This window comes from Lepus europaeus, chromosome 22 (assembly GCF_033115175.1).
Source record: "Lepus europaeus isolate LE1 chromosome 22, mLepTim1.pri, whole genome shotgun sequence".
Classification (NCBI taxonomy): domain Eukaryota; kingdom Metazoa; phylum Chordata; class Mammalia; order Lagomorpha; family Leporidae; genus Lepus; species Lepus europaeus.
Window position 1 is genome coordinate 13,608,176 of NC_084848.1, and position 22,902 is coordinate 13,631,077.

Consider the following 22,902-nt stretch of genomic DNA (forward strand, 5'->3'; position numbering starts at 1 on the left):
ATGGAAGATCTGAGTGTCTTTCTGCCTTTCAAATTAAATTGATATCAGAAATGACCCCCTAAAATCTATATCAAAATGTGGCCCCTTAAAGTTCCCCAGAAACATCATCTTGGATGCCACATATGTTACCAGAATTTGGGGTGCCATATGATATCACCATATTCTTATTAATACATCCCCAATAAGCCTGAGAGGGTTCTTGCCTAGTATTTAGAGAAGAATTCTAAATACTAGCATCAATAAACGAGGCAGCATGGTACATTTTAAGCTTTTATTTAGTGAGAAAGATGCATATGAGAGTGAGAGCTTTATCTAAGAGAGAGAGGTAAATCTGGGTTCATATTGAGCACCAGGAACCAGCCACATGGAGGAACATCTAGGCCAGGAAGCCTAGGGCTGGCGGCCTGAAGGCCACATGCCCTGGTGGCTCAGGGCTACAGTCAGCCCCCTCCTGCCTAGAGGCCAGGGAAGAAGAGAGGCGTGAACACACTGTGTCCCAGGCTTTTAACCGACTTCCAAAGGGGAGTGGTTAATTAACCTGATTGGCTTGCGGGCACCCAGGTGTGGCGTGAGGTCACACAGGGGGGTGGTAAAGGCATGGTCTTCCAGTTCATAAACCTAATCGAGTTTAACCTGTATGCCTGCCTACTTCAAAATGAAAATTAAAAAAGAATTATGTCATACCCTAGTGATATTATAGCCTTTTAGTTTGTATAAGTGTATGTTATGATGTTTGTATGATGACAAAATCACTAATGATGTGTTTTTCAGGACGTATTCCTTTCATCAAGCAGCACATGGTCCCTAATTGGGTGCTGGACATAGGGCTAAGGGATCTTGGGCCATCTAATTTAATCCTTACAGCAACTTTGTGTGGGGAGGAAAGAGTTATTCCCAGTTTACTAATAAGCTAATGAGCCTTAGAGAGGTTGAAATAACTCACCCAAGGTTCAGAAATTAATAACAGGCAGAGCCTGGATGACTTTGTCGCTGGAGAGAAGTCGTGTGGTTCTTGTCTTTGGTGCAAGAATTCAGGTGTGAGACAGAACAGAGTAGCAAGGTTTTACTGGGGACAGGGCATCCATCAGGACAAAGGGACAGAGAGTGCCCAGTCACTCAGATTGGGGAAAGTGAGGTTACATGGTTCAACGGAGAGCATACATCTGTGGGCTAGGCAGCCCGTTGCCTCAGCGGAGAGCTGAGTGCCCCGATCTTTTGTTTAGACTCCCAGTTTTTAAGGGAGTCTTCCTGTCATCTCTCTTTACCCCCTTACCCTTTTCCTCAGGGTTTGCTGAGTGTAAATTAGGACATTCCTCCCCAGGTTTGCTACTCAGTATTCTCAGACTGGGTGGAGGGGGCATCCTGGCTCTGGCCAACGGTACCTGCCTTGGAGGTAGGAATGTAATGTTTTTATTGCTCAGGCCAGGTGCTGAGTAGAGAGCTTTCCCCTTGGGGGAGGGCTGGGACCACCTGGAATGTCCTCAGGGTCTGAGCAGGATTTTGAAGTGTAGATTCTGGGCTGCTTCCAAAGTGGGCTTCTGCAGGTGCTGGTTTCTTCAGGCCCCTCCCACACATAGGCTAATTTCTAACTTCCTACCTAACAACCTGACCTGAGAGCCCAAACTAGCTTGGTGTAAAACATTCTAACAATATGGAAAAGAGAAGAGTGAAAAAGCGATCAAAATCCTGCCTTCTAAAAATGATCACTTTGGGTGAACATAGTGCTAGACACCTTTCTGGGTGCAAGTCCAGCAAAGTGTGTGCATTTGGCATAATCTAGGTCATCCTGTGCCTGCAATTTTAGATAAACAACCACACACTCTATATCCTAGTTTTTTCCTCCATGTAAAACTAATTTTCTAATTTTTGTAGTAGGTGCAATAGTATTTCTCATCCACTTAACCAGTCCTTTCTAGGTCACTGCCGATTCTACAGCAGGGGAATAATTGATGGGCAGCTTTTTTTTTTTTTTAAACAAACTTTTAAACTGAGTCTTGTTTTTTCTCTTTCTTTGCAGCATGCTCTTGATGCTGACAATGCAGGAGTCAGTCCAATAGGAAATTCTTCCAACAACAGCAGTCACTGGGACCTTGGAAGTGCCTTCTTCTTTGCTGGAACCGTGATCACCACGATAGGTATCCATTCATTTGCTAATATCTTTTTTTCCAGAGTGATGGCACTAGTTTTGTCCTCACAGAATTCAGGAGGCTCTTAAAGTGTTGTCAGGTTAATGCAGTAGTTGGGGTGGCTTTCAGTAAAAGCCAAAGCAGGATGAAGAATCTCCGAAAAGTCTTGAGTAGAAAATATGGTTCTCTGTTGAGCCCACATTCCTGTTGAAAGATTGTGCTTTGTATTAGTTAGGTATGAAGGAATCGAATGTTCTGGAGTTTGTTATGAAAAACAGCACTTTGCCCTTCTCCTTTATTCAGTTCCCAGACTTAATCACTTTCATCGCTTTTGAACTATGATTTTAATATTCTTTCCCATGCCTTTATATAGCATGCTTGTTACTGCTGCTTCTGGGATTTTTCAGTTTTAGAGATTATTTCTTTGTGGAAGATGAGAAGTTAGTTCCTTTTCTTCCGCCTCTCCCTCTGCAGAGACCCTCTCTTCCTCTTCCCAGTCTAGTATAATTAGACAAAAGTTGAATGGTTGCCTTATTTTGATTAAGTACATGCTCTTTACAACTGATTGTTGAATTATGATGACTTTTGCCCTGTGTGTATGTGCCTTTTCTCTGCTACTTAGGTTTTGTATTTTTGTCTTGGGGTAACTTTGTAGTCATCGTTGTTCATGACAATCATAGTGTTCTCTGTTAGAGCTCCATGATGACTGATGACATTTCCCTCTCTTTCCTCACCACACAATTTTGGTCAATGTCATCTTTTTAAATATTTACTTTTAATTGATTAAATGGGCTTATACTTAGTTTAAATGATTTGCCTGCTTTAACTGATGACTGTTGGCTCTCAGCTATTCCATAAAATGCAGTCAATAAAGAATCTGCATCTCAACTTCCTTTCCCTTTTCCCCTACCAACTGTTATTCTTTGTAGCCCTCTAAATATAACACAAAAGTATGTCACTGATACTTGCATTTGCTTCAGTTGTAGCCCTAACATTAAATTTGATCAGTGTTCAGCTCCAGTCCTTTTGCTGTAGTTCTCATCACTTGCTTGGCTGAAAGTCATCTTCAAGCAGTTGCCTTGTTAAATGGCTCCAGGGAGCAATATTCCCGGGGTTCTTGACTTGTTCAGAATGGTAGTCTTTATCCACTATGCCACAGCGCCAGCCTCAGAATAGTAGTCTTACACTTCAAGTCACTTATAAAAGGGAAAACAGAATCCAGCTGGAAATGAAATCTGTTTCACTGACTTTTTTCTTTTTCTTTCCTTTTTTTTTTTTTTTTTTAATGAGTCTTGTAGGTGTTGCTCCACTATCTTCTGGTGTTTATGCTATTGTGGAAAACTCTTTGCCAACCCATTTTGTTTTCCCTTTTATACATGATTTGATCTTTGAGTTTAGATACTGTCTTTATCTTCCATCTGATTACACTACAAGATCTTTTTTTTCATTAAACTTTTATTTAATGAATATAAATTTCCAAAGTACAGCTTATGGGTTACAATGGCTTCCCCCTCCCAAAACTTCCCTCCCACCCACAACCCTCCCCTTTCCCGCTCCCTCTCCCCTTCCAACAAGATCTTATCTTTTTTATACCAGGAAAGTTTTCTGAATCATCATCTTTAAACTTTTCCTCTGCTTTGTGATTTTGATTTTGTTTTTTTTAGGGGATTCCAAGGCAACCTAACTTCGTCGCCTGTTATGTCTGTTATTTTCCTTCTACTTCTTTTAACTTTCAAGGTTGAGTTTTCATTCGTTAAATTTATCCTCTCTTCTCTTTTGGATGTGCATGCCTTTCCGCAATACTTACTCTGCCATGTGCTCCGTCCAATATTATTTTTGCTTTTGTGATCATTAAGAGATTTCTTCCTGCTTCCTGGATTTTATAGCTCCTATCTCATCTTCACTCAATATCTTGCTATTTCTTCTCTGATTTCTTGCATTTCTGCTTTGTGGTTTCTCTGTGAAGATCATCAAAGGGGATCATTTCATAGTCAGTTACAATTTTTTGTCTGTTTTGGGCAGCATTTGTCTCGTGAATATGTTTGATCCATTGGTAAGCTTAGCTACTCTTTTCACAATTTTTTCTGATGGAGGCTTTACACATATGCGAGGTCAGCTTCTTTTTAGAATGCTTGCTCCCAGACAAACTGGATATTCCTGAGCTAGCTCTCTGACAAATGTTTTTGTGGAGAGAGGAGAGCAGGTGAGGCAGGGTAACCTTCCAATTAGCACATCCCAAGACTCCTTGTTTGTGCTGCCAAGGAGACAGAGGTTATGTCATTCCCTGCTGCGTCCTGCTTCTTCTGTTTTCTAAAGCACATCAAGTTAGGGTAGCTTCTGCTGCTGTGTTTTTTCATTCTATACTTTACACTTGGTGTATCAAGGATATCACCTTAAAGTCATCATTCTCCAGATTTCTCGTTATCTTTTTTTTTTTTTTTTAATTTTTTGACAGGCAGAGTGGACAGTGAGAGAGACAGAGAGAAAGGTCTTCCTTTGCCATTGGTTCACCCTCCAATGGCTGCTGCAGCCGGCGCACCACACTAATCTGAAGACAGGAGCCAGGTGCTTTTCCTGGTCTCCCATGGGGTGCAGGGACCAAGCACTTGGGCCATCCTCCACTGCCTTCCTGGACCACAGCAGAGAGCTGGCCTGGAAGAGGGGCAAACCGGGACAAAATCCGGTGCCCCGACCGGGACTAGAACCCAGTGTGCCAGTGCCACAAGGCGGAGGATTAGCCTATTGAGCCACGACGCTGGCCAATGTACAAAAATTTATGCCTAAAATTTATGTGCAAGAGCATTTTGGATGAAAAAGAATTCTTTTTATTTAGAAAGGCTGTTAATAAAATCACACAAGTTAGGAGATTTACAAGGTTCACACTTGGAAATCTATGAATATGTTAACATCAGCTACTCAAGCTGGTCACTCTACTCTTGGATCTGGGGCCCAGAAACCTTTTCTGCAACTCTAGACTGTGTTAAATCATATTAATCCACAGCCTCACAGCACCCCATGAAGGAAGCAGGATGGCTCAGTGCCTCTGGTGTAAAACCTCGACAGCAGCTGACAGCATTGCTGTAGTAGCTCAGAGAACACCAGTGTCAGTTAAATTGTGTTTGATAGGTGGTTAGTAGGCTGGGGCAATTGTCATGCATTTTAGGAGGGGTTACTGTATAATAATTAAAATGGAGGAAGTCTGGGTTACTTACAGTGATGTATTTTGGAAAATGCCCCCCAGTGCCCACCATTGGAGCCATGAGACATTAGGGTATATTAAGGATGACAGACAAAGAAACTCCTAGCTTTTTTTTTTTTTTTATGACATGGCTACATTAGTGGTCTGTCTGATGCACAGGATGGGATCTGTCTACAGCTGTGCTGGACTGCACATCACTGGTATTTATTGTGTCAGCTTGTTAGGAAACCAGGGACTTGAGTTGTTGAACTGCTGTGCTCATTGATTTCCATAGCTCTATGTGATGGGGGAGTGGTGGTTTCTTCTGCCTAGTGAGTAACATTTGGTATGTTATGTTCTCTACCCTTTCAATGTATTGACATTGGAATCATTGAATTTGTGCAATGACTTGTAGTCACCTGTTTTTGCTCTGTAGCATCCATTCACTTATTCATTCTTGTACTGATAACCATAGTCCTTGGGAGAAGAATTACCTTGTCTAGACTAAGAAACCCAGGGCCTGGACCCTGTCATTAATTCATAAAGAGACGTGTGATCTGCAGTAGGCCAATAAGAACCTCCTGGGTTTCCGCTTGAACTTTAAAGGATGTGACTCCCCCCCATTTTAAGATTTTATTTATTTACTTGAGAGGTAGAGTTACAGACAGTGAGAGGAAGAGACAGAGAGAAAGGTCTTCCATCTGCTGGTTCACTCTCCAAATGGCCACAACGGCTGGAGCCAAGCTGATCCGAAGCCAGGAATTTCTTATGGGTCTCCCACGTGGGTGCAGGGGCCCAAGTGCTTGGGCCATCTTCCACTGCTTTCCCAGGCCATAGCAGAGAGCTGGATTGGAAGAGGAGCAACTGGGAAATGAACCCAAGCACATATGGGATGCTGGCACTGCAGGTGGAGGATAAACCTACTGCGCCACAGCACCAGCCCCAGTGACTTCCTTTCTCTTACTGGAGGTAAATCTGTAAAGAGCTTGGCTCAAGACACTGCCAGTTGTTTTCTTCCCTACAACTCACCTACCAGTAAAGAAGGAGAGAAAGAAAAGGGGAATGATAACTGGGGTGCTGCTCATATCCTTTGAACTCCGGTTGGAGCTACTCATGAGGTATTAAAAAGTAAATGGGGCAGGTGTTTGACTCAATGGTGAGGATACTGCTTAGGAAGCCCACATCCTGGTGGAGTACATGGTTCGAATCCTGGCTCCTCTGCTTATGACCATCTTCCTGCTAATATGCACCCTAGGAAGCAGTGAGTGATGGCCCAACTAGCTGAATCTCTGCTACTCACATGGGGAACCTGAATTGAGTTCCTAGCTCTTGACTTTGTCTCAAACCCAGCTGTTATGGGCATGTGAGTAGTTAACTAATAGATGAAGGATTTCTCTCTGCTTTTCAAATAAAATGCAAATAAATAAATTAATTAATTAAAAAGAAATGTGAAATCTCCCTCTATTTACCAAAGTCAGTGCATACCCCCTTCCCATCACCTGCCCTGCGTAAGCTGGTATTTTTGGGGGTTTCTGTCACCTGTAACTCAAAGTATCCTAACTAATGCACATGTTCAGGTCAGAGTTTCTGGGGCGTCAGAAAGTAGCCTCAGGTCCCAAGGCCAGTGCCTGGCCCTGATGGCCATTACAGCTGCTATTCCTCACCATCCTTGGACCACATGCTGCTGATTTAAAGTCTTAGGCAGGGGCTGACCTTGTGTCATAGCAAGTTAATCCACCACTTTTGATGCTGGCACTGGTTCGAGTTACTACTACTTTGCTATCTTACCTATATTGGAGACCAAGATGGAGTTCCTGGCTCCTGGCTTCTGCCTATCCCAGACTGAGCTGTTGTGGCCATTTGGGGAGTGAACTGGTGGATGGAAGATCTGTCTCTCTCTCTCTCTCTCTCACTCACTCTGATTTTTAAATAAATAAATAAATCTTAAAAAAAAAGTCTTAGGGGCCGGCACCGTGGCTCAATAGGCTAATCCTCCACCTTGCGGCACCAGCACACCAGGTTCTAGTCCCAGTCAGGGCGCTGGATTCTGTCCCGGTTGCCCCTCTTCCAGGCCAGCTCTCTGCTGTGGCCTGGGAGTGCAGTGGAGGATGGCTCAAGTCCTTGGGCCCTGCACCCCATGGGAGACCAGGAGAAGCACCTGGCTCCTGCCTTCAGATCAGTGTGGTGCGCCGGCCGCAGCATGCCGGCCACGGTGGCCATTGGAGGGTGAACCAATGGTAAAGGAAGACCTTACTCTCTGTCTCTCTCTCTCACTGTCCACTCTGCCTGTCAAAAAAAAAATAAAAAATAAAAGTCTTAGTCAAAGCCAGCCTGATTACCAGATATCCTGGATGCTGGGGGGCTGTTCCCTCTATAGTGGGAGAAGAACTCTGTGTCACACCACAAATGCACAGGATGGAGACCCTTCCCAAAACTTGGAAGGAAGCTGGATGAAAACAGTAAACTACTACAAAGCAAGCATGCAAATAAAAATAAAACTCAACCCCAAAAAGTCCAATTTAGAGTTATGTTGTGGTGTTGGCACGAGAGGTTGGTTAGCGTTATGGTGCAGTGTTGGCACGAGAGGTTAGTTAAGCATTGTGGTGCAGTGTTGGTGCGAGACATTGGGCTTTTGTTCTATTCAATTTAGAGAATACTATTTCCTCTCTTGTTCTCTTTTTCTCATAATTGAAAACATTTTAACTTCAGAATGGAGAGTCTTTGTAAAGTTCTACAATTAGAGAATTCTAAAGAAAATCTTAGTACAATGTAAGTAACAATAATGAGATGTGGAAAGAGTTGTTCTTCCAATTAGTGGTAAATTCATTCATTGCACACAATAAAACATTTGTAAGAAACTTAGAACCCATAGTTCTCTCAGTTTATCCTGAGAAAATTTCCACTATTTAGAAATTAGGATATGGAGTAGTGAGAGCTGAGGAACTGTGTTTTGATTAATGTTGAAAACTACAAGTATTAGTACCTTGCTTGTGTTCCTACAATTTGTGATGTTATATTGTATATATTGCCCTATGTTATTAGGGAAATTATTAGAGCTCTGTGAAAAAATAAAGTCTTTGATGGTTTCCATGGACCCACAATCCACCCCAGAATCATATGTGTGAGAGGCTTAAGCTGTTTCTACTTTTGCAAGAATGTGAACTCCACAATGAAAATCTCTGTGCATGAAGTGTGATCTTCATGTTTGGTTGTTTCCTTGGAAGGATTCTCAAGGCACTGTAAAGTCAAAGGGCATGAACCTATTAAAAGCTTGACAAATTGCTTTCCAGAAAGATTCTTCTGAGCCGCACAAGGTTAGATACTTTTCAGACACGGGAAACCTTTTCATTACTTGGAATGTGTGTACAGAGCTCTTAGGAATAAGTCTTTTCTGAAAAGCAGCACTACCACTCAGTATCAGAGGTCCCTTTTATCTGAGGTCATCAAAGCACTTCTTTTTTAAAAAGCTTTCTCATGCTGGGTTAGATGAAGAGATTTATACACGTATGGTTGGCTCTACCTGTGGTTTCTGTTTCCAAGAATTCAACCAACTATGGATCACAGATATTCAGCAGAAAGAAAATTGTGGAACATGGGACTTCCTCTTTCTCTTCTTCTTTTTTTAAGATTTTATATTTATTTGAGAGGTAGAGTTACAGACAGTGAGAGGAAGAGACAGAGAAAGGTCTTCCTTCCGTTGGTTCACTCCTCAAATGGCTGCAATGGCCGGAGATGAGCTGATCCGAAGCCAGGAGCCAGGAGCTTCCTCCCCATCTACCCACATGGGTGCAGGGGCTCATGTGCTTGGGTTGTCTTCCACTACTTTCCCAGGCCATAGCAGAGAGCTGGATTGGAAGAGGAGCAGCTGGGACTCAAACCAGCGCCCATATGGCATGCCGGCACCACAGGTGGAGGATAAACCTACTGTGCCATGGCACTGGCCCCAACTTTTTCTTCTTGATGTCACTCCCTAAACGATACAGTAGAACAATTATATTTATCTGGCATTTACATTGTACTAGGTATTATGAGTAATCTAGATAAAGTATATGGGGAGGAAGCATGTTAAGTTGTATGCAAATAAAACTCATTTGATATGAGGGACTTAAGCATCCTCGGGCTTTGGTATCTGTAAGAAATCTTAGAACCAATCCCTAACTGATACAGGGACAATTGTATAGCAAAGGGAGTTATCTTCTGCAAACCAGTACCCACATAAGAAGGAAGGCCAGGCTCTGCTCAGTGTGTGTGTATGTGTTTTTTTTTTTTTTTTAAAGATTAATTAATTTATTTGAAAGGCGGAGTTAGAATGCAAGAGAGGGAGAGACACAGAGAGAAAGAACTTCTGTTTGCTGCTTCACTCCCCAAATGGCCACAATGGCTGGGACTGGGCCAGGCCGAAGCCAGTAGCTAGGAACTCCAGGAACTGCAAGCACTTGGACCATCTTCCACTTCTTTCACAGGTGTATTAGCAGGGAGCTAGATTGGAAGTAGAGCAGCTGGGACTTGAACCAGTACTCACATTGGATACAGGCATTGCAGGAAGCAGCTTAACACACTGTGCCACAATGCCAGTCCCTCTACTCAGTCTTTAGAAAGGATGTCCTCTCTCTGTCCCCTTTCTCCATGATGAAATCTGATGTGAGAAAGTCTCACCTTGGGTTATCAACTCTGCTGATGTGTCTTCAAAACTAGATTTTCTAAATAGAAGGAATGATGCACACTACTTCATGCAGATGGTTTCCCATAAACCTTCATTTGCGGTATGATAGTGACTGATTGCATTCTTACCAACAGCTATGAAATGCGCTTAGATTTTAGTCTTTGAAACATTTACCAATTGAGACACCTGGTTCTACCACATCAGAGTTCCAGGTGGTGGCTGGTGTCTGTGTCACTTGTCTGGCAGCCTCAATTCATAGTTGTATCTGGCAAAGTATAGAGTGGCTGCTTTTACTTACCCAGCTCTTAGATTGGATGCTTAGTCTATGACTTTGATCACTGTGGCTAACACTTACTGAATGTTTACTAGGTACCAGGCACTGTGCTCCACATACATGATCTCACCTAATCCTTTAATAGCAACATGGTGTAGGTGCTGTAATTAGTCCCACTTTATCTATCAGAAGACTGAATCACAGAGAAGCTAACTTGGTCTATACCTCCTGGTTGGAAGGCAATGGAGACTACCCATATTATTTGCTAGAACCAGCTACATAATCTTTGGGGTCCAGGGCCAAATTAAATTATGGTCTGAATGAAATTAACATCAAAATGGCAATAGCAGAAAATTAAATCAAGAATAGGGCACTTCTAGATTTGTATCCCTGTGTGACTGCACAGGTTGCACATCCATAAGAAAGGCCTCCATGCTTTGAGAGGCTGGTGGCTGCACTGTTAATCAAACAAGTAGGCCTGAACAATCACTTTGACAGAGACTTGACTTTGTTGCGTAAATAGCAAATGGAAACTTCTTTGTGTGTTTCTCGGGTGTTAGGCCTCTTTAAATTCCTGGCTTTCTCGTTGTAAAGGACTTGGAGCTGTTTCCTAGCCAAGGGTGAACGTATCTGAGTCCTGCTTTGGTCCTGCTCATTCATCACAGCCTCTGCTTGGGTTGTGAGGGTCGGTTTTCTGCTCAAAATTCCAGAAGTCCTTTGGTAGAAGAACTCTTTGGACTTCTTTTGCTTTGCTTAAATTAGTTCCAGTGTTCTGGACTAGTTCTACTGAACAGTTCTCCCGTAGCTGTGTCACCCCCTCATTTCCCAGTCCCCACTGCCTCTAGCTGCTCCAAGAGACACCTGTACCTCAAATCCAGCCAGAGGCTCACCCAAACTCAGATATAGACATTTGGTCCCTTGGCCTGGTGCTGTGGAAAAATGGCTGATCCCTATTTTCCCTACAGAAATGCTGCTATCTCTTTTCTCCTGCGGCTTAGTTGTCCTGGAGATAGACTGTTCAGAAGTGATTCCTTCCACAAGAGGACAGGATGGTAATTGCTAATACTTTGTGTCATGCTTCATGTGTATTTGACCTTCACAAGTATCTCATGCTTCACATGTAACTCGCTTAAATCTTGACTAGTTGTAAGGTAGTCCATCTTTCAGATGAAGAAAGTAACAGAGGGTGAAGTAACTTGCCTGGGAGAGTCAGTAAATAGAAGAAGCAGAATAGGAATTGATGTTGTCTCTAGTTCTAGAACTTATACATAACCGTCACATCTTCCTTAAAAGTCTTACCAACATTGTGAGAAGGTGGACAGAGTGGCCTAATAAGCCTGCTATGACTAGAGCCCTGACTAGGAAGGTGGCCTTCCCATTGCCTCAAGGTTAAGCTCCCATGTGTAGGAGCTGAAATTTTCCCAGAATAATCGGGCTGAGGGTCAAACTTCTTTATGTAGTTCATAGAGATACAGAATATAGGGGCTATAGCTCAGTAGAATACAAATACACACATGAATGTAGAATACAAATACACACATGTGTCCACATACAAAATGTAGATGTTTTCTGACTTATGATGGTTTGACTTACGATTTTTCAACTTTTTGATGATGTGAAAGTAAAAAATGATCAGTAGAAACCAGTCCTTCGGATTGTGAATTTGGCTCTTTTACTGGGCTAGAGATATGGGGTAGGATACTCTCTTACAATGCGGGGTGGCAGCAGCAATTACAAGGATAAACAGCTGGTACTCTATGTACATGAGCTACATATATGCTGAGCTATGATGTCCAGTAGGTTGCATGAATTAATTGCATGTTTCACTTATTTCCAATTTACCATGGGTTTAATCAGGATATAACCCAATCATAAGTTGAGGAGCATCTGCACAGCATTGCTCAAGGACGGCAGTTACTTTATGTCCACCAGGAAGTGAATCACCAAGGAAAAACTGACCTTTGCTATAGACTTATTTGAATATTGTATCATTAGCACTCTTACTCAAGAACTTTGCTTTAATTTCATTTTAGTGTTCTAGTCCAAGAAACATGGAAAAAATAAGGGGCAGGTGTTACAGTATTCCTTTGTATTGGAATAGTACTTTATTTCTCTGATTTTCCTCTACATTTTCCTTGAACTCTTCCAGCAGTAGGATTTGTAGAGGTTAAATAGATCTAAGGACAAACAAGGGGCATGGGAAGCCTCAATCTCCTTACTTCTCTCTGATGGTCCTGGGAACGCTCTTGGGCATGTTCTGTGACATAGTGCAGTACCTTACCCTGCTGGTGATGAGAGGGAGGATGAACTTTTTGAGGATTAATAAGATGCCTATTCAGTGAGCTCAAACGTACAGTTTGTTTGCTTGTGTTTGTAGTGTATTTCTTTCTGAGACATTCAGAAAACTTGTATTTCCTTGAGTTGTACAATTGAAAGAAAGACAATGCTACAGTCTTAAATGTTTCTACAAGTTACTAAAACATTTGCCAGGAGTCATCATAAACCTGTATAAAGTTAAGCCATAGAGGCACATTTATTTCCTTTTCAACAGGGCTAGGTTAGTGTAAATTGGATTCTTCCAGAGAAAAATTCTTAGAAAAAGATTTTGTTCAAGTTTCTAAAGCACTTGAGAAAAGTTCTGAGAGCTATTTTGCACATTTATGTCCAAATGATGGTAAATGAAAGAAACACAAGATTAGGAAGGCTTGCCTAAATACTCATCGAAGAAATGGAAACTGTAATTTAGATAATTTGTGATAAGAGGTTTGAATGATTCTAAACAGGAAATTGAAAAGGAAAATAGCCAAGTGACTCATCCCCAAAGCAGAACTCAACAGTGAGTTCTCCAGACCCATGGGAGAGTGCATGTGGGCCAACCATCAACACTATTCTGTGCTGTATTCTCAACCTTCACATATCCACAGACCCAGTAACTCCCCTATTGCATGGAGTCACAGACAGACCCCACATGAGCTACTTGCACTTGGAAGAATGGTTAGGAGACTATCTAGATATTATTTCACAAAGGATTTTTAATATCAATAGGAATGAAAATAATTATCAGTTGAACTTTCATCCTGCATAAATTGTGCTAACATGATGAACCTTTTCTTCCAGCACTACTTTAGCTACATCCGTAGGCCCAGTACTCACTGTACATAAATAACTTCTGTAATTGCAAAACTCTTTTTTTTTAACTTTTATTTAATGAATATAAATTTCCAATGTACAGCTTATGGATTACAATGGCTTCCCCCTCCCATAACTTCCCTCCCACCCGCAACCCTCCCCTCTCCCGCTCCCTCTCCCCTTCCATTCACATCAAGATTCATTTGCAATTCTCTTTATATACGGAAGATCAATTTATATACATTAAATAAAGATTTCAACAGTTTGCACCCACATAGAAACACAAAGTGAAACATACTGTTTGAGTACTAGTTATAGCATTAAATCAAAATGTACAGCACATTAAGGACAGAGATCCCACATGAGGAGCAAGTGCACAGTGACTCCTGTTGTTGACCCAACAAATTGACACTCTAGTTTATGGTGCCAGTAACCACCCTAGGCTGTCATCATGAGTTGCCAAGGCTATGGAAGCCTTCCAAGTTCGCAGACTCTGATCATATTTAGATAATGTCATAAAAGACAGGGTGAGGATAGTAACCAATGATCCTAAGAGTGGCATTAACCAGGTCTGAACAATTTATTTATTTATTTATTTATTTAATTTTTTTTGACGGGCAGAGTGGACAGTGAGAGAGAGAGACAGAGAGAAAGGTCTTCCTTTTGCCGTTGGTTCACCCTCCAATGGCCGCCGCGGCTGGCGCGCTGCGGCCGGCGCACTGCGCTGATCCGATGGCAGGAGCCAGGTGCTTCTCCTGGTCTCCCATGGGGTGCAGGGCCCAAGGACTTGGGCCATCCTCCACTGCACTCCCTGGCCACAGCAGAGAGCTGGCCTGGAAGAGGGGCAACCGGGACAGAATCTGGTGCCCCGACTGGGACTAGAACCTGGTATGCCGGCGCCGCAAGGCGGAGGATTAGCCTATTGAGCCGCGGCGCTGGCAGGTCTGAACAATAATACAGCATTAAGTGGGGAAGAGGACCATTAGTACACACAGGTTGGGAGTAGAGCCATTGGAGGTAGAGTAGAGGTTATGATTACGAAGGAATGAGGCCCAAGTGCGCTAGACAGGGTCTAGAACAAAGGTCAGAGTCATTATTAGAGGAGCTAAGAAAGGTGCTGTCTAAGCTACAATTAAGTTTTCTGATTGAGAGGCAAATAGAACCTGACAGAAGGGGCTTGATAATAATCTGGTGGGCTTTAGGCCTTGTAAGTGAAGAGGCCCAGACCTATCTATCTCTTCACATGGGATACATCCTAAGGGAGGTGTGAACCTCCTAGGGGAAGGCACTCTGTTGACTTTCATTACTTAGCTGGCCTGGGAGGAGAGCTGGCCAGGTAAAGGTAGGTGGCATCTCTAACAAGAAATTTACAGTTCTGCCTGCAATGTTGCTGACCCTGCTTGGCCGTCCCCTCAGCTGCAGTGGTCACTTTGGAAGCTGGGCTGAGTGAAGGGCTTTTCAGCTTAGAGCCAATAAGATCTGTGGCTCTGACCTGGGCATCCTTCGACTCCAGGGCAGGTCCATTTCCAGTGATCCAACTCTTGGCAGAGCTGCCAGGGCTCTTCACAAGTTGACTTCTGCTGAAGCCCAGGCTTACCACATTGAAAGCCACTGCAGTGGACTGGCCTGTTGGGTCTCCTTGAGGGCAGATCACTGTACAGATCAGCCATTGATAGGCCTGCCACCCATTGCTTCTGATGCCTCGCTTTCTTTTCCTCCTGGTTTTTGTTAAAGTAGACCAGAGGATGCAAGTCAAGGGAGTGCCCGTTTCCCATCTCCAATCTTCGGTGGCCTGAACTACAAGTCTATAGTCACAGGCATGTTCTGTAGTAGGCAAAACTCTTAAGAATGTAGATACTAGTGTTTTCACAGCACTATTTGAAATACACGTTAATAGACCTGACTATAAAACGATTCTCTTTGATTCAAGCACCCATTTTACCAACAAACATTTACTTGGTGCTGATTTCCTTTGGTGCAACAGGTGGGTGAGAGGCAGGAACTCAGAGAAGGTGTGGAGATCACAGTAAAGAAAAGAGAGCCAGGCATAGGTAGACTTCACTGCCAATGGGCGGTGGGGCAGGGGAAGCAGAGGCATAAAATCTTCCCTTCTCCATTCATTCCTGTGTCCAGGCTTCCCAGAGTTGGGATGAATGAGTCATGGGTACTTCCTGAACTTGTACTAGACCACATTTCCTCTTTCATGTGTAGCTCTCATCAGTCTGTGAAGGCAAAGGTTGAACACAGTGGCAGTCTGTCCAGGTGGAGAGGCTGCCCATGGGATAAGGCTGTAAAGGAGAAACTTTATCTGAGAAAGGTAGTGGTGAGGCCTTTCCAGAGGCTCAAATTCCCCTAACCCATGTCTGTGATACTTGATGTTTCAGCAAAGGATTATAGAGTGAGCTTCTCATTACTACAATGAAATGGCTGAGGCAATTAGTTGTTTTTTAAAGCTATGCTCTTATCCAATGCACTTTTAAAAATTTATTTGAAAAAGTTACAGAGAGGCAGAGACAGAGAGAGAGCAGTCTTCCATCTGCTGGTTCACTCCCCAAATGGCCACAGTGGCTGGAGCTGGGCCAATCCTGAGCCAGGAGCCAGGAGCTTCTTCCAGGTCTCCCATGCGAGTGCAGCGGCCCAGGGATTTGGGCCATCTTCCATTTCTTTCTCAGGCATATTAGCAGGGAGCTGGATTGGAAGTTGAGCAGCTGGGTCTCAAACTGGTGCCCATATGGGATGCTGCTACTGCAGGCAGTAGCTTTACCTGCTATGCCACAGCGCCAGCTCTGGCAATTAGCTTTTTAAAAATTTTTATTTATTTATTTTTTTTGACAGGCAGAGTGGACAGTGAGAGAGACAGAGAGAAAGGTCTTCCTTTTGCCGTTGGTTCACCCTCCAATGGCCGCCGCGGCCAGCACATTGCGACTCGTGCGCCGCGCTGATCTGAAGCCAGGAGCCAGGTGCTTCTCCTGGTCTCCCATGAGGTGCAGGGCCCAAGCACTTGGGCCATCCTCCACTGCCTTCCTGGGCCATAGCAGAGAGCTGGCCTGGAAGAGGGGCAACTGGGACAGAATCTGGTGCCCTGACCGGGACTAGAACCCGCTGTGCTGGTGCCGCAAGGCAGAGGATTAGCCTATTGAGCTGTGGCGCTGGCCTGGCAATTAGCTTTTAAAGAGAGAAAGTTTATGTAGCTCACAATTCTAGAAGCTCAAGTCCATAACTGGGTGGTCCCCCTTGGTTTGGCTTCTGAAAATAGTGACAGATGGCACTGGTGGAGTACAGGTACATGTGGACAAAGGATCTTGTTGAGCCAGTAAGCAGAGAGTAGTTGGGCCCAAACTTTGGCTTTCATAAAAACTCTCCATTACCTATAGGACCTCCCATTAAGTTCCACCTCTAAATACCATAATTAGGTTAATTTTCTACCTTTTTAGTAGCATTAGAATATGATTTTGAGTCTAAAGTCCCACCTATCCTGTGTTTAGGGGTCAAATCTTATCCAAACTATAGTAAGAGTGGTACCATTTTCTTTTCTTTTTTTTTTTTTTAAATTTTTTTTTGACAGGCAGAGTTAGACAGTGAGAGAGAGAGAGACAAGTCTTTCTTCCATTGGTTCACCCCCCAAATGGCTGCTGCGGCCAGCATGTGTGCCGATCCGAAGCCAGGAGCCAGGTGCTTCCTCCTGGTCTCCCATGCGGGTGCAGGGCCCAAGCACTTGGGCCATCCTCCACTGCCTTCCCGGGCCACAGCAGAGAGCTGGACTGGAAGAGGAGCAACCGGGACAGAATCTGGTGCCCCGACTGGGACTAGAACCTGGTGTGCCAGTGCCACAGGCAGAGGATTAGCCTAGTGGGCCGCGGCGCCGGCCAAGTGGTACTATTTTCAATCAGAAAGACATGTCTGAGTGGCCACATTCTTTCTAAAGTGTTTTCAGATCCCTGAAACCTTCAAACTCTTTTCAAGAGGAGAAGCAAGAGAAACAAATTATGATTTGTTTAGGTTCTTTCCCCGCCCCGAATCCTTTTATTTAAGAAATAGAAACTTCATGCATTTCATAATTACAACTTTAGGAACATAGTGATTCTTCCCTCCGAACCTGCTCTCCCACCCTCTCTCCCACCTCTCTTCCTCCTTCCTCTCCTATTCCCACTCTTATTTTTTAATTAAGATCTATTTTCAATTAACTTTATACATATTTGATTACCTCCATGTTAAGTAAACAGTTCAACAAACAGTATGGAAAAAAACAAAAACAGCAACTGTTCCTCAACAGTGAAGACAAGGGCTGTTCAAAGTCATTGCTTCTCAAACAGTCAATTTCATTTGTACAGATTGCCTTTTTGGTGCTCTATTAGTTTGTTTAGGTTCTTTGAATTGAAGTTCTACTCCCTAAAACTCATGTGGGATAATGTATGAACTTTTTAAAAGTCTGTGCATCTTGGTCAGCTCTCTAAATTTTCTGCCACCTCACCTCTGTCTCTCCCTCTCTTTTTCATATTTCTCACCAGGGTATGGGAATATTGCTCCAAGCACTGAAGGAGGCAAAATCTTTTGTATTTTATATGCCATCTTTGGGATTCCACTCTTTGGTTTCTTATTGGCTGGAATTGGAGATCAACTTGGAACCATCTTTGGGAAAAGCATTGCAAGAGTGGAGAAGGTCTTTCGAGTGAGTACTGCTCTATCTAAACTCTAACCCCTGTGACCCAGTTACAGGCTTTAGGCACCATCAGAGCTACCATCTGCTTTTAATGGAATAATTTAATATTATGATTGTATTTTCTATTTGTGCCTATGGCAATCAGAGGTACTGTGCCTAATCTCCCTTCTCTGAGTAGCTTCTTGCTTTAGAGTGGTATTTCTGGTAGCACAACACAAAAGGATTAAGTACAAATTTGCTAGCAGAGATTTACTGAAGAGCTGAGCAGACAATTTCTCCTCAAAGTGGAAGATGGGCTCCTTATTGGGTTTACAATGAAGTAGAGTATTATAAATTCATCCATATTCCTATTTAAATTCCATTTTATTTCCAAGTGCAGTGTTTCCAGGCAAATCCCTACTTCTTCCAGAAGCCAGACTTTTCCAGATGCCACTCCGGGCTTGGCACCTATCTCCTCAAGGCCACTTCCTCTCCTTCCTTCCACTGCTGAGTGCTTTCTCAGCAAACGTACAGTGACATACTCTTTGATACTACAGTGTTAATGATTATTATTGCCTTTGTGGGTTTTTTTCCTCTTGGGAATATTTACACTAAATATGGGACAAAAATCTCAGCTCAAGAACTTACTTCCTAAAGCTGGCCTGCCTGTAGCAAGCGGGTGAAGTATATGTGATCATTCCAATGATCTTTAACTCACGTCCATCCCTGTGATTTCACAGAGTACTTGTTTTGTAGTGTAAAGTCATTTCTGCTTTCTTTCCCAGTATTGACCTCATTCTCAAGTCTTTCAGAACTCCATCAGGGAGTTCTTTATTATGATGACTTAATATTTAATTTTTTTTGACAGGCAGAGTTAGACACTGAGAGAGAGAGAGTCACAGAGAGAAAGGTCTTCCTTTTTCTGTTGGTTCACCCCCCAGTGGCCGCTGTGGCCCGTGCGCTGCAGCCAGGGCACCGCGCTGATCCGAAGGCAGGAGCCAGGTGCTTCTCCTGGTCTCCCATGTGGGTGCAGGGCCCAAGGACCTGGGCCATCCTCCACTGCACTCTCGGGCCACAGAAGAGAGCTGGACTGGAAGAGGAGCAACTGGGACAGAATCCGGCGCCCCGACCAGGACTAGAACCCAGGGTGCCGGTGCCGCAGGCAGAGGATTAGCCTGTTGAACCACGGCGCTAAACAATGACTTAATATTTAAAAATGACATTTTGAGATCTTTTTCAGAACCTAGCAATTGTGGGAAATTGTGTGCTTTTCCTCTCTGAGACAAAAACTGGCAAACTTTGAATCCAAGTTTATCTCCAAAATCATGGCTTGCACTGCCCTGTAGAAGAATGCAAGGAAGCTCCCCAGTTGAGCAGTTCCAAAGGGTTTTAAATATTTATTTTTAAACTATTTAATTTGAGAGAGAGAGAGAGAGGCTGAGACCAATCTCCCATCTGCTAGTTCACTCCCCAAATGCTTGCAACAGCTGGAAGCCAGGAGCCAGTAACTCAGTCTTGGTCTTCCATGTGGGTGGCAGGGTCCCAGTGACCTGAGCCATCACCTGCTGTCTCCCAGGGTACACATTAGCAGGAAGCTGGAATTGGGAGTGGAGCCAGCAGTCCAACCCAGGCCCTCTGATATGGGCTGTGTGTGTCCCAAGTGGCATCTTAGCCATTGCAACAATGCCTGACCTGAAGGTTTTTGGGGGTTTGTTGTTGTTCATTTCTGTTAGAGTGGAGTGGGAGAAACAGGGCCCTATAGCTGGGTTCAAGCCACCATTTGTAAGCTCAGCAGTCTTGGGTAAGCTGTTGGCATTTACTCATTTGCAAAAGGAGATCAACTTGGATTCTACTTTATAAAGGTAAATAAAATAGTGTATGGAAACGAGCTTGACACAGGGTTAGACACATATGACGGCCCTTCAAAAAGTTTATGGAAAATGACACTAAAAGATACGTTTATTTTGGTGTGAAAAATTTTTTTTTTTTTAATATACAGGAGATCAATTTAGTATATATTAAGTAAAGATTTCAACAGTTTGCACCCACACAGAACATAAAGTGTAAAACACTGAGTACTAGTAATAGCATTAATTCACAATGTACAACACATTAAGGACAGAGATCCTACATGAGGAGTAAGTGCACAGTGACTCCTGTTGTTGACTTAACAAATTGACACTCTTGTTTATGGCATCAGTAATCTCCCCAGGCTCTAGTCACGAGTTGCCAAGGCTATGGAAGCCTTTTGAGTTTGCCAACTCCGATCTTATTTAGACAACGTCATAGTCAAAGTGGAAGTTCTCTCCTCCCTTCAGAGAAAGGTACCTCCTTTGATGGCCCATTCTTTCCACTGGGATCTCACTCTCAGAGATCTTTCATTTAGGTCATTTTTTTTTTTTTTGCCAGAGTGTCTTGGCTTTCCATGCCTAAAATACTCTCATGGGCTCTTCAGCCAGATTCAAATGCCTTAAGGGCTGATTCTGAGGCCAGAGTGCTATTTAGGACATCTGCCATTCTGTGAGTCTGCTATGTATCCCACTTCCCATGTTGGATCATTCTCTCCCTTTTTTTTTTTTTTATTAAACTTTTATTTAATGAATATAAATTTCCAAAGTATAGCTTGTGGGTTACAATGGCTTCCCCCCTCCCATAACTTCCCTCCTGCCCGCAACCCTCCCCCCTCCCGCTCCCTTTCCCCTTCCATTCATGTAAAGATTCATTTTCAATTCTCTTTGTATACAGAAGATCAATTTAGTATATATTAGGTAAAGGTTTCAACATTTTGCCCATATAGCAACATCAAGTGAAAAAACTACCATTGGATTACTAATTATAGCATTAAATAGCAATGTACAGCACATTAAAGACAGAGATCCTACATAATTTTTTTTTCAAAATAATTAATTTTCTATGCCATTTCCATTTTAACACCAGGTTGTTTTTTGGTTTTTTTTTTTTTTTCATTTCCAATTCTCTTTATATACAGAAGATCACTTCAGTATATAATTAGCAAAGACCTCATCAGTCTGCGCCCACACAGAAACGCAAAGTATAAAAATACTGTTTCAGTACCAGTCATAGCATCACTTGGCTTTAGACGACACATTAGGGACAGATCCCGCATGGGGTGTAAGTACACAGTGACTCCTGTTGCTGACTTAACAATTTGACACTCCTGTTCATGGCGTCAGTAATCTCCCTAGGCTCTAGTCATGAGTTGCCAGGGCTATGGAAGCCTTTAGAGTTCGCTGACTTTGGTCTTATTCCGATAGGGTCATAGTCAAAGTGGAGGTTCTCTCCTCCCTTCGGAGAAGGGTACCTCCTTCTTTGATGGCCCCGTTCTTTCCACTGGGATCTCACTCACAGAGATCATTCATTTAGGTCTTTTTTTTTTTTTCCATGATATCTTGGCTTTCCATGCCTGCTATACTCTCATGGGCTCTTCAGCCAGATCTGAATGCCTTGAGGGCTGATTCTGAGGCCGGAGTGTTGTTTAGGACATCTGCCGTCCTATGAGTCTGCTGTGTATCCCACTTCCCATGTTGGATCTTTCTCTCCCTTTTTGATTCTATCAGTTAGTATTAGCAGATACTTGTCTTGTTTGTGTGATCTCTTTGACTCTTAGACCTATCAGAGCTATCAATTGTGAGCTGAAATTGATCACTTGGACTAGTGCGATGGCATTGGTACATGCCATCTTGATGGAATTGTGTTGGAATCCCCTGCACATTTCTAACTCCACCATTTGCGGCCAGTCCGATTGAGCATGTTCCAAATTGTTCATCTCCTCCCTCTCTTTTTCCACTCTTAGATTTAACAGGGATCACTTTTCAGTTAAAATTTAAACACCTGAGAATAATTGTGTGTTAATTACTGAGTTCAACCAATAGTACTAGAACAACAACAACAACAACAAATACTAAAAAGGATAAAGTATTACATTGTACATCTAAAGTCAGGACAGGAGCTGATCAGTTCATTGTTGCTTATAGTGTCCATTTCACTTAACAGGTTTCCTCTTTGGCGCTCAGTTGTCATCGATCAGGGAAAACAAATGATATTTTTCTCTTTGGGACTGGCTTAATTCACTGAGCATGATGTTTTCCAGATTGCTCCATCTTGTTGCAAATGACTGGGTTTCATTGTTTCTTACTGCTGTATAGTATTCTATGGAGTACATGTCCCATAATTTCTTTATCCAGTCTACTGTTGATGGACATTTGGGTTGGTTCCAGGTCTTAGCTATTGTGAATTGAGCTGCAATAAACATTAATGTGCAGATGGCTTTTTTATTTGTCAAATTAAATTCCTTTGGGTAAATTCCAAGGAGTGGGATGGCTGGGTTGTATGGTAGGGTTATGTTCAGGTTTCTGAGGAATCTCCAGACAGACTTCCATAGTGGCTTAACCAGTTTGCATTCCCACCAACAGTGGGTTAGTGTCCCTTTTTCCCCACATCCTCTCCAGCATCTGTTGTTGGTAGATTTCTGAATGTGAGCTATTCTCACCGGGGTGAGATGGAACCTCATTGTGGTTTTGATTTGCATTTCTCTGATTGCTAGTGATCTTGAACATTTTTTCATGTGTCTGTTGGCCATTTGGATTTCCTCTTTCGAAAAATGTCTATTGAGGTCCTTGGCCCATTTCTTAAGTGGGTTGTTTGTTTTGTTGTTGTGGATTTTCTTGATTTCTTTGTAGATTCTGGTTATCAATCCTTTATCTGTAGTATAGTTTGCGAATATTTTTTCCCATTCTGTTGGTTGCCTCTTCACTTTCCTGACTGTTTCTTTTGAAGTACAGAAACTTCTCAATTTGATGCAATCCCAAATGTTAATTTTGGTTTTGACTGCCTGTGCTGTTGGAGTATTTTCCAGGAAGTCTTTGCCTGTGC

At 43.0% G+C, this 22,902-nt stretch overlaps 1 protein-coding gene across 1 annotated transcript in view; it reads left to right on the plus strand.

Annotated features, from left to right (window-relative positions):
* The window catches only part of KCNK10 (potassium two pore domain channel subfamily K member 10), a 140,303-nt gene that overhangs the window by 80,299 nt on the left and 37,102 nt on the right, over positions 1-22,902 (plus strand). The window contains exons 3-4 of the mRNA XM_062181518.1: positions 2,018-2,135; positions 17,879-18,039. Of these exons, the coding sequence (XP_062037502.1) occupies positions 2,018-2,135; positions 17,879-18,039 (279 nt within the window). The remainder of the gene's footprint in view (positions 1-2,017; positions 2,136-17,878; positions 18,040-22,902) is intronic.